The sequence below is a fragment of the Micromys minutus genome (assembly GCF_963924665.1).
Source record: "Micromys minutus genome assembly, chromosome: 20".
NCBI lineage: Eukaryota > Metazoa > Chordata > Mammalia > Rodentia > Muridae > Micromys > Micromys minutus.
The window spans coordinates 15,593,118-15,608,139 of NC_137955.1; the positions used below are offsets into that span (position 1 = coordinate 15,593,118).

The following is a 15,022-nucleotide window of genomic DNA, read 5'->3' on the forward strand; positions in this document are numbered from 1 at the left end:
TGCCTCCTGATTGCTGGATCAAAGGTGAGTGCCACCACACCTCCCATTTTGGTTTCACTCATAATTGTTCCCTGAGTGTAACACAACGAATTTGTAGAACGTTTTATCACCGGGTTTGTAATAAGCTTGCAACCTTAAAAGCTTGTGAAGATCTAGGACATTTCCAATCTTAATACATTATGCAATGTGTGTTCTGGATTGGCCCGGTAGCACTAACTGTGTGTATCTCAGGTTAGACTAGGATGTAAATACATTTCAAGCAACAGAATCCTGCTTGTCAGAAGTGTCCATGAAATTGGTCTTCTCAGCTGTCTGTCTGTGCTATAGATTTATATTTTTACTTACTGCGTTTTTTAATTGTCAGACAATAGCGTATACTTTGGATTTCTAGATAATACAGATTTATCACTTACTCTTAACCATCAGTAACTTTTTTTGGCAAGCAGATATTTTCAAATGTTGTTGGTTTAGTTTTTTTCCTTTGTCCATTTCTTGGTCCTCCTCTGTGTTGGCTGAACACAGACCTCTTTCTTATGTTGGCTCCCAGGTCTCAGTCTCTTTTGGTATCTTATTTCTAATCTGTCTGGCATTTTCTTGTTCTCTTCCTTATTTTATCAAGTCCTTCCAGAATGTTTCTCCTCGAGTTTGTAGTGTCTTTTTCCTTCTGTGCTTCGACCCCATGAGAGTTTCCAGTCTGTGATTAGAAATGGACTTGTGTACTTTCCTGTGTAACTTTATATGGACTGTGTCCTTCCTCCCCTAGCCACTATCCCACCCTACTTCTGCAATATGAAGCAGTCTGTTTTTATTCTTACTGATTTGTACGGCCTCGCCTCCCTCTGCAGCATCTCCCTCTGTGAGTATGCTTTTGCTAAATTACACAGTATTTTTATTCTGGTCAAGAGAACAGTCTGGCCCTGCTTTAAAGATGATAATTATGGCTCTGTGAAGATCTTCCTGGAGAATTTGTATCGAATCTTCTCTTTTGTGTGCAGGAATCCTTCTTCTGGCTTTGTGTTCTCATCCTTTCTGCCTGGAAGAGCCCAAAGAACAAGTGGCATTAGACTTGGGTCCATGAGAAAATACTTCTTACAGCTGCACACAATGAACTTGGGTTCTTCTTCTCTCTTGGCCTAGCTTTCAAAATTATAAATTCAAAACTTGACAAAATAACTGGTGACCTTGCAAAGAAGATGTTTTTAAAAGGTTTGCTTTACATATTAACATATTTTTTGTTGTAATATTCTATATTATTTGGGTATTTGAATTATATATTTTATTACAGTATTTCTATTAATTTATCATCCTTGTCTCTCAAATACATAACCACTAGAAAGAAGTGCTTATGTTTAAAAAATGGGAAAAAGAACACTTCTGTTTGTTTCATTTTAAAATTGGCTTAATTAGAATCTCTCTCTCTTTCTCTGAAACAATGTCTTGCTCTATAGCCTTGGCTGACCTCCTACTTGCTATGTGCCCAAGTTGGCCTTAAATTCTTGGCAGAGTGGGCCTTAAATTCTTGGCAATCCTCCTGCCTCACTCAGCCCACTGAATATTAGGATTACAGGTGTCTGCTACCATGCCCCACTGACATTTTTGCTTTTTAATTAATATGTTTATGTTTAATTATTGGGCACACTATTACAGTCCAATACATATTATGGTGCCTAATAATAAAATCAGAGCAATTAGCATCTCCATCTCCTGAAATACTACTTCTACAAATCAGCTACCCTCAAGCTCTCTTCCATTTATATTAAATGCATAATTAATTGTTGTAGAACATAATACCTTGTGTGCTATAGGCCATTCAAACCATCTCTCTTTGCACAAGTATATTTTGGATCTCTTTATTTAGGCAATCACCATTTAAATATAATTATACTCTAAGTAGCTTTATTTCTCATCATACTGTAAATATTACACTTGTATAAGCGTCTGAAGAAAGAGAATCCAATGTGCTTTGTTTGTGAAATGATATGTCTGCGAGCCTAATCCCCCAATTAAGCATCGTAAGATGACAAGTAGAATGCTCTGTGAGAGTGAGCCAGCGAGCACAGTCTCCAAGAATTCCTTCTTGATTTTGTAACTTAAGAGAACTCAATGAGTTTAGGAAGCAATTAAATAACAGCAAGCAACACTCTGTTTCCTTGAATTTGGTTGTCTGCTGGGAGACATTTCAAGATGGTGCATTTGTGTCTGTTTGGGTAACTGGGTTACGGACTTACTGGCTTGCATAAACACTTATTAGTATTTTGTTATCTGGAAGTCCAAGCTCAGGGGGTCAACCTGATGGAGTTCTGCTGTGGACTGCTAACTTTTCAGGGAACTCTCCGTAGAGTGAAAGGAGAATACTCCTGGCTCTCTAGGATAAGGACTCGAATCCCTTCCTCAGAACTCTAAACTGGAGGTGTGGCAGTGGTAAAGAGCACGTACTGTTCTACCAGAAGACCAGAGGACACCCTCCCCTGCCCTGCCCCCCCCCACACACACTTAAAAACAGATCTTTAAAAACCAGAACCAAAAGAACTCTAAGATCATGACTGGATCGCTTCCCAAAGCCCCACCTCTTCAACGTTAATTGGGACAAAGGAGAATAGCCATTTAACCTATTGCTAGTGCTCACATGCCCTGGCCCTTCGTAGCAGTCTTTGCCAATGTCTTCAGGCACACACCAACCCAGTACTGCTGAGAAGGGTGTTGTACACATCACTTCCAATTATTATTAGGGAAATTAGCAAGGCAGGTATGACCTAGTGACAGAGCTGTTTACATCTGGTCTAGGTGTCAGAGACAAGAAGAGCTTGAGTTCTACAGTGTGGGTCAGCCCCAGAGAGAATCTTGCCAATGAGAATCTAGAAGGAGCTCTATTGCAAGGGAGCAAGAGAATGGATCCCCGTATCCAGATCCTCAAAGTAATGCATTCATTCGTTGTTAGTGTTTTATGAGTCAGGTTTTCTCTAGGTAGCCCTAACTGGAACTCTCTCTATAGACTAGGCTGGTCTTGAACTCAGGGATCTGCCTCTGTCTTCTGAGTGCTGGGGTTAAAGACATGCACTACCAAGCCCAGCTTCTATCTGAATACAACTGGTTATACGTTTATCTCTATAAAAATCTGTAATCTTAAAGACAAATGTTTTTGCTGCTGCTTTTATTTATTGTTACTGTTTATTTAGGTTTTGAATTCCAATTGGATTTTCCTACTTTAAATATATGCTTTACCATTGATCAAATCTCTGATGCATAGTTTCACTATCAAAATGTAGGAAATGTATCAAAATATATCAAAATGACTCAAATATCAAGCTTTTAGGAATTAACCCTCGTATGTGCATATACAGATAAGTGCATATATTAAAACATTTTTTACATGTCTGGGCATTATTGTACATAACACTAAAATATAAGAACAATCTAAATGTCTACAAAATTATAATATATCTGGGTAATTTCTTTCTATGTCTTTCTGTTTCTTTGTTTCTTTCTTCTTTTATCTTTCTTTCTTTCTTTTTTTCTTTCTTTCTTTCTTTCTTCCTTCCTTCCTTCCTTCCTTTCATCCTTTTTCTTCTCTTTTGGGGGCAGGGTTTTACTGTTTAGTCCTGGCTGCCCTGGAACTAGCTCTGTAGAACAGGCTGACCTTGAACTCAGAGATCTACCTGCCTCTGCCTCCTGAGTGTTGGGACTAATGGCATATTCTACTGCTGCCTAGCAACTATGTATCTTTTAAAAACTAAAACCACCTAATGCTATACTGATGTGAAGTAGCCTATGAGCTATGAGTGGATAAGGGATGGCTGGAGGGCCCAGCTGGTACAGATGTCTATTGTGCAAACATCCCGATCAGATTTTTAACTAAAATCTGTGTAACGGTAAAAGGAGAAATCTAACTTCTTGTAGTTGTCCTTGGTTGTCAAGTGTACTGTGATAGGTATGCTTACACACACAAACACACACACACACACACACACACACACAGACAGACAGACAGACAGACACACACACACCATACTACCCATGCACATACATGCACACACAATTAAAGGAGTAGATGAAGCAAACTATAAGACAGAATTGCAAGTGTGCTATCATATGTAAAACTAAATGTAAATACAGCTGTCTGCTTGCTGTATGTACCATGTATATTTCTTTAAAACATAGAAGAAGCTAGTAATCAGAGTTGTTTCTGAGGTGGGAGGCTTGATAAGTGGGCACAGGAAAAGCATTCTTATCCATAGGTACTATTTAAAAATCTTGGGTTTGATGGTGTTAAGATCATGTCTAGAGGACCCAAAGCTTAAAGCCCAGCTTCTTGAAGGTTGTCACCCATATAGGCCAGGTAACCTACTGTGAGTATCTTGAATGCCCACAGTGTGCAGTAACTAAGAGAGTAACTGAACATCTGCACAGGAAGGAGAGCTGCTTCTGGCATTGCTCACCTGTGTTGCGTCAGGCAACTTCCCTGCAGCCTTGGTTCTGAACAAAGAGCCTGCTCACTTGGCACTGGGTCTTCACTTCCCAAACTGCCAACCAACCCAGCCCGACACACCTCAGCTCCCATTCGTGGCGACTGTGAGTTGTTTGCTGCAACGTTTTACTGAACGTGCAAAACGTTCTGCTCTCGGGAAAACACCATGTTTTAATCATGAAAGACAAAGACTTTTTGATATTTCCCTGTGACCGCTCTGCAGCATCTAAGTATAATTCTGAAGACAAAAACTTTGCAGTCTCTCTAAAAAAAGATGATGTTTCCAGTAAGTTGTCAGAAAGCCCTTAAACCAAAACAGTAGGAAATCCTGGACCAAAGAACTCACGATTCAGTGTCTTGTTGCTTCATGTGTCTTATGATACAAATGTTGACTTTGAAGAAAGAACTCACTTAAGGATTAAGAGGAGGCTGTAGATTTTAGTATAAGTTTGCGTTGTATTGTGTTAAAATGTTTGACTTTAAAAACTGATGTGCTGATTGGATTTTCGTGAACACACACACACACACATCACTAAACACACTTTTGATTTAGGAGTAGAATTTTCACGTTTGAAATGGCCTCAAAAGTAGTTTTTACCATCTTATACTTCATATTTATGAAAGCAACACCCCTACACTGGTGATTATAAATAAAAATATCCAGCCTACATTTAACTATTAATGTAAACATCACTTCAGTGTGCAAATTTATTTTCCTTTTTAATAAATGGTGAAATTATACGTATTTTGCAAAGTCATTTGAAAATATAATGCTATTGTTTATTATCAGTAAATTCTTGTATTTTCCCCCATGATCTGATCATTTGTTATACTTAAAGATTTATTGTTGGCTGGAATCAGACTTAGAAATATAAGCTGTCAGTGCAAATGGCCTACATCTCCTGGTGACCCATTCCTGGCATTTTTCTTTGACTTTCTTCTTTCTCTTCACCAAAATTTTAGCATTTTCAACAGCCCCCTCTGTTAAAGTTTTGTCTTTTATTGTCTATTGTAATGTTAAGTGAGGCCCCCAAGACTTGTAGTCTGCACTTAGCCCCTGGGACTCTGCCCACAAGTTAATTTTGATTGGTGAATAAAAATGTTGACAGCCAATAGCTGGTCACAAGAGACATTGTGGGGTTTAAGCTCCACAGACTTGAAAGGAGAGGAGGACCAAGAGGAAGAAGATGGTTCAGGAAAAGAGGAAGAAGAAGCTGCCATGGATCAAGCATCAAGAAAGTGTGACCCTGAGGCCTGCCCAATTGGAGCCAAGAGCAGCCCAGATGGAACATAGTAAATAATGACTCAGGGTTATTGATAGGAAAGTAGATTCTAACATCCTGGCGGGTATTAGTGAAAATATGAAGGTTGTGTGTCTTTCATCTGGGAACTCAATAACCAAAGTCATAGTACAAACCCTGGGACAGAATTAAAATGTTTACTTCATCTCTCTTTATCATTCTCAGCGTGTTCTTTCTTCAAAATAATGTGTCAACACTTATATCACAGGACACATAAAGCAACAAGACACTGAATTTTGGTGGTTATAGATTTCTTACTTTTTTGGTTCAAGAGCTTTAGAGAGATTAAAAAGTTTTTGTGTTCTGCTGGCTCTTTTAAGTCCCAGCCATCAAGACACAGCACCACCTGTCAGCTCAGGGATATCTTTACTTCCTACCCCACCCCCACCCCACAGCAAACTGGAGAGCATTCGGATTGGCATCCACAATGCATCTATGACAGACTTTTATTGCCTCTCTCCAGTTTTCCTTGGTCCATAACAAGAAGGACTCTTACTCAGCAGCAGGACCACACTGCCACAGGTGAAGATGCCTTTCTTTATGAGATAACTTCGTTTGTCATTCCTACTATGGATTTGGACCAAACAACCATCACTCTTCATCCAGAGTGTCTGCAGCTACGTTTGTGGTTGTGCACTCTTCATAGAAAGTACAAAGCTCGCATTCACTGTCCACTTTAACGAATTTCTATTAGCCAGTATCTAGGAGGGAGCTTTTCAGCTTCACCTCCATACAGCCAACCTCTTAGGAGACATCACGAAAAAGGAGTGTTTGGTTTTCACTTGTCTTTATGTTTGGTTTTTATTCTCACCTTTATGTACTATCTTTGCCTTTTGGCTTCTGTTATTTTGTTTCTTGTGAACTGAAGCGTGGCAACCAGCAAGTGGTTTTGTGTGTAAAAGACATAGGGCTGTAAGGCTGTAAGGAGCTGAGTGATTTGGGCAAGTTCCCTATGCAGCTGCTGAGAATGTCCTGTTGGTCTGTGGTCCAAAGATCAAACTTAGGTTATCAGTCTAGGTAGCAACTACCCTTACCTGGTCATTTTGCTAGAAGCCTCATTGATTGATTGATTTATTGATTGATTGATTGATTGATTTGTGTTTTTTGAGAGACTAGGTCTCATTATATTCATTATATAGCTCTAGCTGGTCTGGAACTTGCTTTTTACATCAGGCTGGCCTTGAACTCAGTTATAGGCCTGCCTCTGCCTCCCTGTCTTCCTTACGATTCGATTAAAGGCATATGTCTCTAGGGGCCTGGCTAATTTTGTAGCTAAGTAGTATTCTCATATATATATATATACATATATATGTATGTGTGTATGGGTATATGTATATATGTATATGTATATAATGTATATATGTATATGTATATGTATATAATGTATATGTATGTGTGTATATGTATATGTATATGCACATGTATATAATGTATATGTGTATGTGTATATGCATATGGATATGTATATAATGTGTATGTGTATTTGTATATATGTATCCCACACTTTATCCATTTATCTGTCTATTGGGCATCTAAACTGATTCTACAGCTTGGCCATTATCAGTACAGTATCAGTGAACCTGGGAGTTTCAAAAGTGTCCTAGGCATTGACTTGCTTCCTTTGGATACATAGCAGAATTGTGACCAAGCGGTATCTTCGATCTCCAGGTCTCCTAAGGAAACTCCATACTTAGTTTCCAAATAGCTGCACCCATTTGTCTTCCTGTTCATAGTACATAAAAGTTCCCTCTTTCCTTGCATTTTTATAACATTTGTATTTTTCAGTTCACATGGGGATGAAAATAGGTGTCATTTTTTTCACTTATATTTTACTTATAGTTCCTTGACAGTTAGTGATATCGAGCCTTTTAAATATACCTGTTGACCATTTGTGTATCTTCCTCTGAGAAATGTCATTTAGATTATTAATCCACTTTAGTTGAATTATTATTCTTAGTGGTTTTGGTTCTCTTTTTCAGAGCAAAGACTTCTTAATGAATATATTTTTTGAATACATGGAGAATCATGCAATGCTGCCTGCACTGGATGCAATCCTGGACCACAAGTCTGCACACTCCTTAGCAACTGGACTTGTGATAGCAGAACTTTTCATTTCGCCTTTATTGTTTACTACGAACCCTGCCTTACCTTCAAAATGAAGAAAGACACCATCTTTTCTTCGATAGGACTTCCGTTGTTGAGTTACCACTGCCGGGTGGATCATGACGCCCACACTGGCAACAGGAAGTCTATTCAGCTGTCCCTCCATTCCCCTCACAGAGATGATACACACGTTTTTGGCTCCTGTGTTGTCAGCCCAGTTGGTCACAGCTCTTACCGGGAGACCCAGGGAAATCCTGAATTTTGCTCGGGAGGACCTACCACGTCGCTACAACATCTTGAGCGCCCAGAGAGAGTCAGAAGGTGTTGCTGTGTTCCTATGTGTGCAGTATTGTTTCTCTGCCGAGCAAGTGGCTTGTATACATTTCTCGTGCTCTTGCGCTTCTCCTTTGACTGTTTTCCTTTGTGATGAAGAAGCATTTCAGTTTGATATGATTTCATTTAGGCTGTTTTTTGTTTTTTTTTTTTTTTTTTTTGCCCAGACAGCATTAGCAGCACTTTACCTGATACTCTCCTCAAATTATTTCTGGGCGTATTTACAATTAAGTTTTTCATCTAGTTTGCAGAGTTCTGTCTGCTTTGTTCTGAGATGAGGTCTTCCTACATGCCCTCAGCTGGCCTGGAACTTGCTATGGAGAGGCTGATGACTATCACTATCTCCTGAAGAAATTGTTCTTCCGACAATGAGTGTTCTTGTTGCCTTTGATGAAAATTGCTTGGCTGCTGTGCACTTATTTCTGGCTTCTTCATTCTATCCTATTGATCTATATGTCTGTTCCCACGCCAGTATGACGCTGTTCTGTTTACTCTAACTAGGACGGTTATTTGAAGTCAAGCATGATGATGTCATCAGCAGAGTCATCAGCATAACTTTCTTCTCGTAAGACTTGGACTCTTCTGAATCCTTTATGGCTTACACGCAGCTTTTTCCATGATAAATTCCATTTTATTTTCAAATATAATAGTGTTGAGTGGATAGATCATTTTCAGTGGTACACATATTTTAACAATGTTAATTCCCCTAATTCATAAACCCATGATATCACTGTTACAATATAAAGTTTTCAGCACATAATTCAAAAAAATAACCTGGGTTAAATTTACTCTTAAGCTCTTAAAAATAAGCATCATTTTTGTAGGCATCAGAATGAGACTGCATTTTTCTTTCTTTTCCAGGTAGTTTATTTTTGGTGTATACTTGCATTCTGATCTATCCTGCAAAAGCTGGGTTTTTTTTTTTTTTTTTGGTTTTGTTTTGTTTTGTTTTGTTTTTAGCAAGATCTAACATACCACAGGCTGGCCTTAAAGTCAGTATGTCATTGGAGATCACTTTAAACTTGGATCATCATGAATGCTAAGGTTACAGGTGTGCCCCACTACATCTGGCTTATGAGGTGCTGGGGTTAAACCCCAGCCCTTCAGCAGAAGAGACTAACACTCCATCCATGGGCGCATATCCCTAGGCACACACAGATCAGTGGTTTCAATGACATGAATTTGATAGATCAAACTGAGAACTGTTATGTGAAGTTGTGGCAGACAAACCCTTCTTTCTTAAAGACTCTTCTCTTCCCTTTCAGTGTGGACGCTGAGGCTCACTGCAAAGCTTCCAGTATGCAAGTCAGCGAAGAAACAGAAGCAGGGAGCCTCTCTGCTTCTGCTAGGCGGTCGTGAAGGAAAGCGAGTCTGGGCAGTACTGACACAAAATAGAAGAGACGGCACAGAGTATCTGTCCTCTCCTTTACTCTATTCTCAAAGGCCTGACTCAATTTGGACAAAAACCAGTATTAGTGGCTTCATGGGAATTGCCATCTTCTGGGTTCAGCCGTCGAGAGCACAGGGAAGAAGAGAGATGGCTAGAGTACCAGTGGAGACTGGGAATGTAAAACAGAATACCCAGCATGTCAGCGCCATGTCTACTTCCTAGAGACAATGTCAAGGTAAAGCGACATGCATTGCTCTACATCAGGTAAGTTACTGGTGAACTTAGCTTGTCTCAACTCCGAGTGGTTTGGGATGATTCTCAAAGCCCATGATAAGTCAGGTGGTTTTAAGGAAATGTGTTTCCTTACTGTTCCTTTCGTTACTGTGTTCCGTGTGATATCTTGATGCATGTAATTAATATTCCAGATAAACAGCATAGTGTTTGCATAAATTCACAAGTCTCCCCTCCCCCTGAGGAAGTTAAATTTACAAATTAAAACCCGAAGGAGAAACACACACACACACACACACACACACACACACACAAAACGACAACCCACTACCAATTTTAATGTACATAAAATGGACAGCTACTGGGACTGATCTGATTAAAGAGAAAAGACACTTAACCCTTTCTTCAGGCAGTCTAAGGTGCAAGACGCAATTTGAAAAGAACTTTGTGACAATAATTTAAATTAGTTAAAGAAAATTAGTATTCAGATGGGTTCTAAGTGGAAAGTAACACATATTTATTTTAGGTGTGAAAGTAGTTCTTAAAGAAGAAATAATTTGCTGTTACCAGAAAGAATGAGAATGTATAAATACAGTTTCCAAAAAAAAAGTTGCAAACTTTTTTATTTTGAGATAAAATTTAAGAAGTAAAATGAAACTATTACTACAGATTGAGAACTTTATGGGAGTGACTCTCCTTTGTAACATCATTTTGTATCTAAAATGGACATTGATTTTTTTTAACTTAAAGGATTGTACATATATATGCAAACACAAAATATATACTATATATAATAAAATATTTTATAATTAGGTGTGCGCATACACGTGTGTGTGTGTGTGTGTGTGTGTGTGTGTGTGTATACACACTTGATTGTAGTACCCTCTGAGACCAGAAGAGGGCATTCGATCCTCTGGAGCAGAAGTTAAGGGCAGGCATGAAAGGCCTGACAGTGTTGCTACTGAGCTCAGCTCTTCTGAAAGAGCCCTGCATGGTGCATGGTCTTAGCCATCAAGGCATTTTGCCAACCCTGACATTAACTTCTCCTGATGGCGGAAATTGTCAGCCCACAAATAAAAGCATTCAGTAACGTAACTGCTTTAAGACAGCCAATAGGAGCCAGGCTTAGTGGTGAAACAGAAGGAGGCAGATCTTTGTGAGTTTGAGGCTAGCCTGTTCTATATAGTGAATTCCAGGACAGCCAGGGGTTAAAAAACAAAACAAAACAAAATGAAATGAAACGAAACGAGACGTAAGACTGCTTGTAGATGGATATGATCAAATTTATTCTTTCATCTTAGATGAAATTTTTATAGGAGTTTGATGATGGTTGTTTTAATTTAGTGATAAAAACCCATTACAGAAGAGCTGTGTGATGAATATAGGAAATTTGTTATTTTTCTGGCTTGTTACTTTCTTAGTGCCATTAATACAGATGTACACTGAGAAAATTCATTAAAAAACATTTTCTACAATCATGACTCTTTTTTTATCATCTAGGTCAAAATACAACTGTGCTATTAATAATTACTATTTTAGTAAATAAAACCAGGATTAAGTATTTTTTTATCCACAAAATAATTTTAGCCCCCTCCCCCATTTTTAATACTTACATTAAAATCAAAACTACTACCTCAGGGTTTAGAAATCTAAGGTAAGGGCTGAAGAGATGGCTCAGTGGTTAAGAGCACTGACTGCTCTTCCAAAGGTCCTGAGTTCAATTCCCAGCAACCACATGGTGGCTCACAACCATTTATAATGGGATCTGATGCCCTCTTCTGGTGTGTCTGAAGACAGCTACAGTGTACTTATATATAATAAATAAACAAATCTTAAAAAAAAAACCTTAGGTAAATGTGGACATGCAATTAGAACATGTTTAAATGACTACAGTATATTCCCTTTATAAATTAGTTCTTGTAATAACAAAGGAAACTTTAAGAATTAAGTAAAACAGCACAATTCTTTAACTTAAATGGTCTGAAGAAAAATGAAAATTTTCCATATTGACATATAATTCATAACATATACATTGTATCCACTTAAAGAGTGAAACTCAGTGCTTTTTATAAAGTGGAGAACTGCTCATTACTTACATTACATCTGCATTTCTTCTGACCCTCTCTATTTGATCAAAGTTTTAAAAGTGCAGTTGACCTTTGACAGCTTCTCATTTTTCATATGGAGAGAAATGTGTCCATATGTGCCTAAAATGCATACAGAAGAGTTTTGAAAACAACTATAACTGACTTGCAGATTTCTAATGTCCAATGTGAAGTGACACAAATGGATTCTTGTTTAGGCCCTTTGAGAACTAAAACACTTGGGAACAATTTTGAAAAACAACAACAACACAATCAAACAGCATAGCCATTACAATGTTGTATTAATCTGTATTTATTTCTTTTATTCCTGTGTATTGGTGAAGAGAAATATTTATTCAGTTGCTTTCTCCTTTACTTTTCTCTTTTCTCCACCCCCTTTTTGAGACAAGATTTCACTTTATTATTTAGCCTGTTCTTTAACTAGCAGCAAACCTCCTGCCTCAGCTCTTAAGTGCTAGGATAACAGAAGTGACCTCCATTCCTGGCCTAGTCTCTTTTCTTTGATCACCTAGAACATCTGGCCCACATCACAAACATGGATCTGACCTGTCCATGTTAGTTCTTCTATTGTCAGAGAACTCGTGTTTGCCTACAAGCCCCACCCCCCCTTGTTTTTGAGGTTAGGTGAAGACTTGGGACACATATTTGGAAATGTTCCCTTCTGCGTGGATCCGCTGAAGGCTACAGCTTTGCTTATCGCTCTTGCTGATCAACTAGGACATTGCTTTGTGTGTGTGTGTGTGTGTGTGTGTGTGTGTGTGTTTTGTTGCTTTTCCTTTGCTGTGTTTCTCAACCACCCTCCATACATCTGCCAATTCTGTTGAAATATAGCCGTGCGTGGCGGCTGCCATTTTACAAGATAGTGGCTTTCCTGAAATGGGTCCTGAACAGCTCCCAGACGCTCGGTGAACCTCAGAAGGCTCTCTCAGACCTTGTAGACAGTATCTATGCTCTCTCTTTGGTTGCAGCCAGTTACAGCTCTGCTTCAGACAACTCTGTAGTTATTATTATTATTATTATTTCTTAAGAATGCAGAAGGACTATGGATGCATGCACACTGTGGAAGCCAAAGAAAAGACGCGGCAACTTGCTTCAACACTCTCCTCTTATTTCTTTGACACCGAACCTACAATTAGGTTGGTGGCCCACAAGCTGCAGCCATCCTCCAGTTGCTACCCAGCACAATGCCTGTGTTACAGGCCTAAGAAGTGCCTAGCTTTTTTTACCCGGGGGCGGGGCTTCTGAACTCTGAGCCTTAAGCTTGCTCTACAAGTGTCTTACCCAGGGAGCCATCTCCTCAGCCCTTTATTATTTTTGGTTATCTAATTGCATCTATCTGTCCTAGTGGCTAAGATCTTTGGAAATAGCCTTGCTATCATCGTTTACTTCTCTGTGAAGAACTCCATTTTTCCAAGTTAGAATCTAAGCAACCCTTAGGGAGACTTAGTTTCCCTAATCGAATGTTTCCTGCTTTAATTTGAAAGGCTGGGGAAGCGAGCAGGACATGTTATCCCTTGCAGAGGGGCAGCACGTTCTAGAGTGGATCTTAGGGGCCAGTGTATTGTCTGTTTGGATGAAGTGTGGTCTGAAGCTCCAGCTTTGGGCTCAGCCACAGAGATGCGCATTTGCGAGGGGGAGGGTAGGGGAGGTGGGGAGGTGGGGGTTGGGGGTGCAGAGCGTGCTTGTCCTGGCCCAGGAACAAGGAGTCGCCCAGAAGACAGTGTGGATGGAGTGAAGCAGCTTCAGGACAATATGGCGAGGTAAGCAGATTGGGGGGGGTGGGGGGGAAGGGCGTCTTCCCTCTAAAGGACAACGTTGTTGCCTGCTTTGCTCCCAGAAAAGGCGCTCTCGTTATCACAGTGATGTCTAACAAAGAAATGTAGAACTCTAGATTGGTGTGTGTAAAACTTTCTAAGTTTTACATATAATAAGCTAAGGTAAAGGTTTGTGCTTCTGTGCTTTCAAATAAAATTCAAGTCAGATAGGGCCTGCGGGTTTCCTTCTTGCTTTGCAAGGGAGAGGCACCGAGTTCCTTAAAGAAGATAAAGAGGTTAGGAGATAAGAGAGGGTGGGCACTAAGAACTGACAGGTTAGCGGGGGCAGATGCAAAGAAAGGTCCTGTCAGATAAGGGCTGAATGGTATCTATTGTGCTCATTGTATTGGGAATCTTGGGAGTCCCTGGGGATCATTGAAAACCTCTTCAGAAGTGTACAGGAGAAAAGTTCAAATAACAGCCTTCAGAAGAAGGCTCAGTGTGAGACTGTGGTGACAGAAAGTGACAACTCTGCCTGTGGTCTCATCTATAGGGAGAAACAAGAAGGATCCAACCACGCACACAAACACAAACACACACACACACACACAGAAAGAGAGAGGCTGAATGATGTAAACTTTACTATTTATCACTTTTATTGTTGTTTATATACAACTACGTATTATTTCAATTTAATACCATTTAAAAATATGAAGTACATGCATAGGTTAAGGAGAGGAGTAAAACCACTGCATAAGTCAGTGTGTGAAATGACAGAGAAGAGAGATGTGGTAGAAAGAAGGTTCTCCAGGACAGAAGGAAGGAGCTCACTGTAGTATGGTACTGAGTGGGCTTGGTTACTGAGTCAGTAGAGGGAAACCCTTCCAGGTTCGGAAGATTAGTAAGGGACACTGACAACAAGGAAAGAGGGGGACATAAGGTCAACGTGGTTGGAAATGGGGAAGTGAACACGTGCTGTCCATAAAACACACTGAGGTTAGCCTTCCTGGGGTTCTAGTAAAGCAGTCCAGGAGAACTCTGGTTTCTCTGGAACCCCAGGTAGTTGGGGATCACTCAAGAGAGTTTAAAGTCATCCCAAGGAAGTTCTTAATTTTGCTTCGTATTCAAACTACCCAAACGGTTTATTTAAACTCGAAATCTTGGATCCTGCTGTCTGTGAATTTAGTTCAGTGATACAGAGAGAAAGAGAAAGTCCAGCCACAGTTTTTTTTCCCCCTCTGACTTCTTGCTGGGGCCCAAAGTTCTTGAGGAAAGCTTATCCACTGTAGCCAGAACTCTGAGTCCTTGAGCAATGAATGCAAGAGATATTTAGTGGGAAT

At 39.6% G+C, this 15,022-nt stretch overlaps 1 protein-coding gene across 1 annotated transcript; it reads right to left on the bottom strand.

Moving 5' to 3' along the window:
- Positions 1-7,789: 7,789 nt before the first annotated feature.
- On the bottom strand, positions 7,790-9,801 carry LOC308433659 (large ribosomal subunit protein uL14-like; the record flags this gene model as incomplete). Its single annotated transcript, XM_080933738.1, has 2 exons — positions 7,790-8,155; positions 9,784-9,801. 2 exons carry the CDS (start codon positions 9,799-9,801, stop codon positions 7,790-7,792), a joined length of 384 nt encoding a protein of 127 aa, XP_080789864.1.
- Between the last annotated feature and the right edge of the window lie 5,221 nt (positions 9,802-15,022).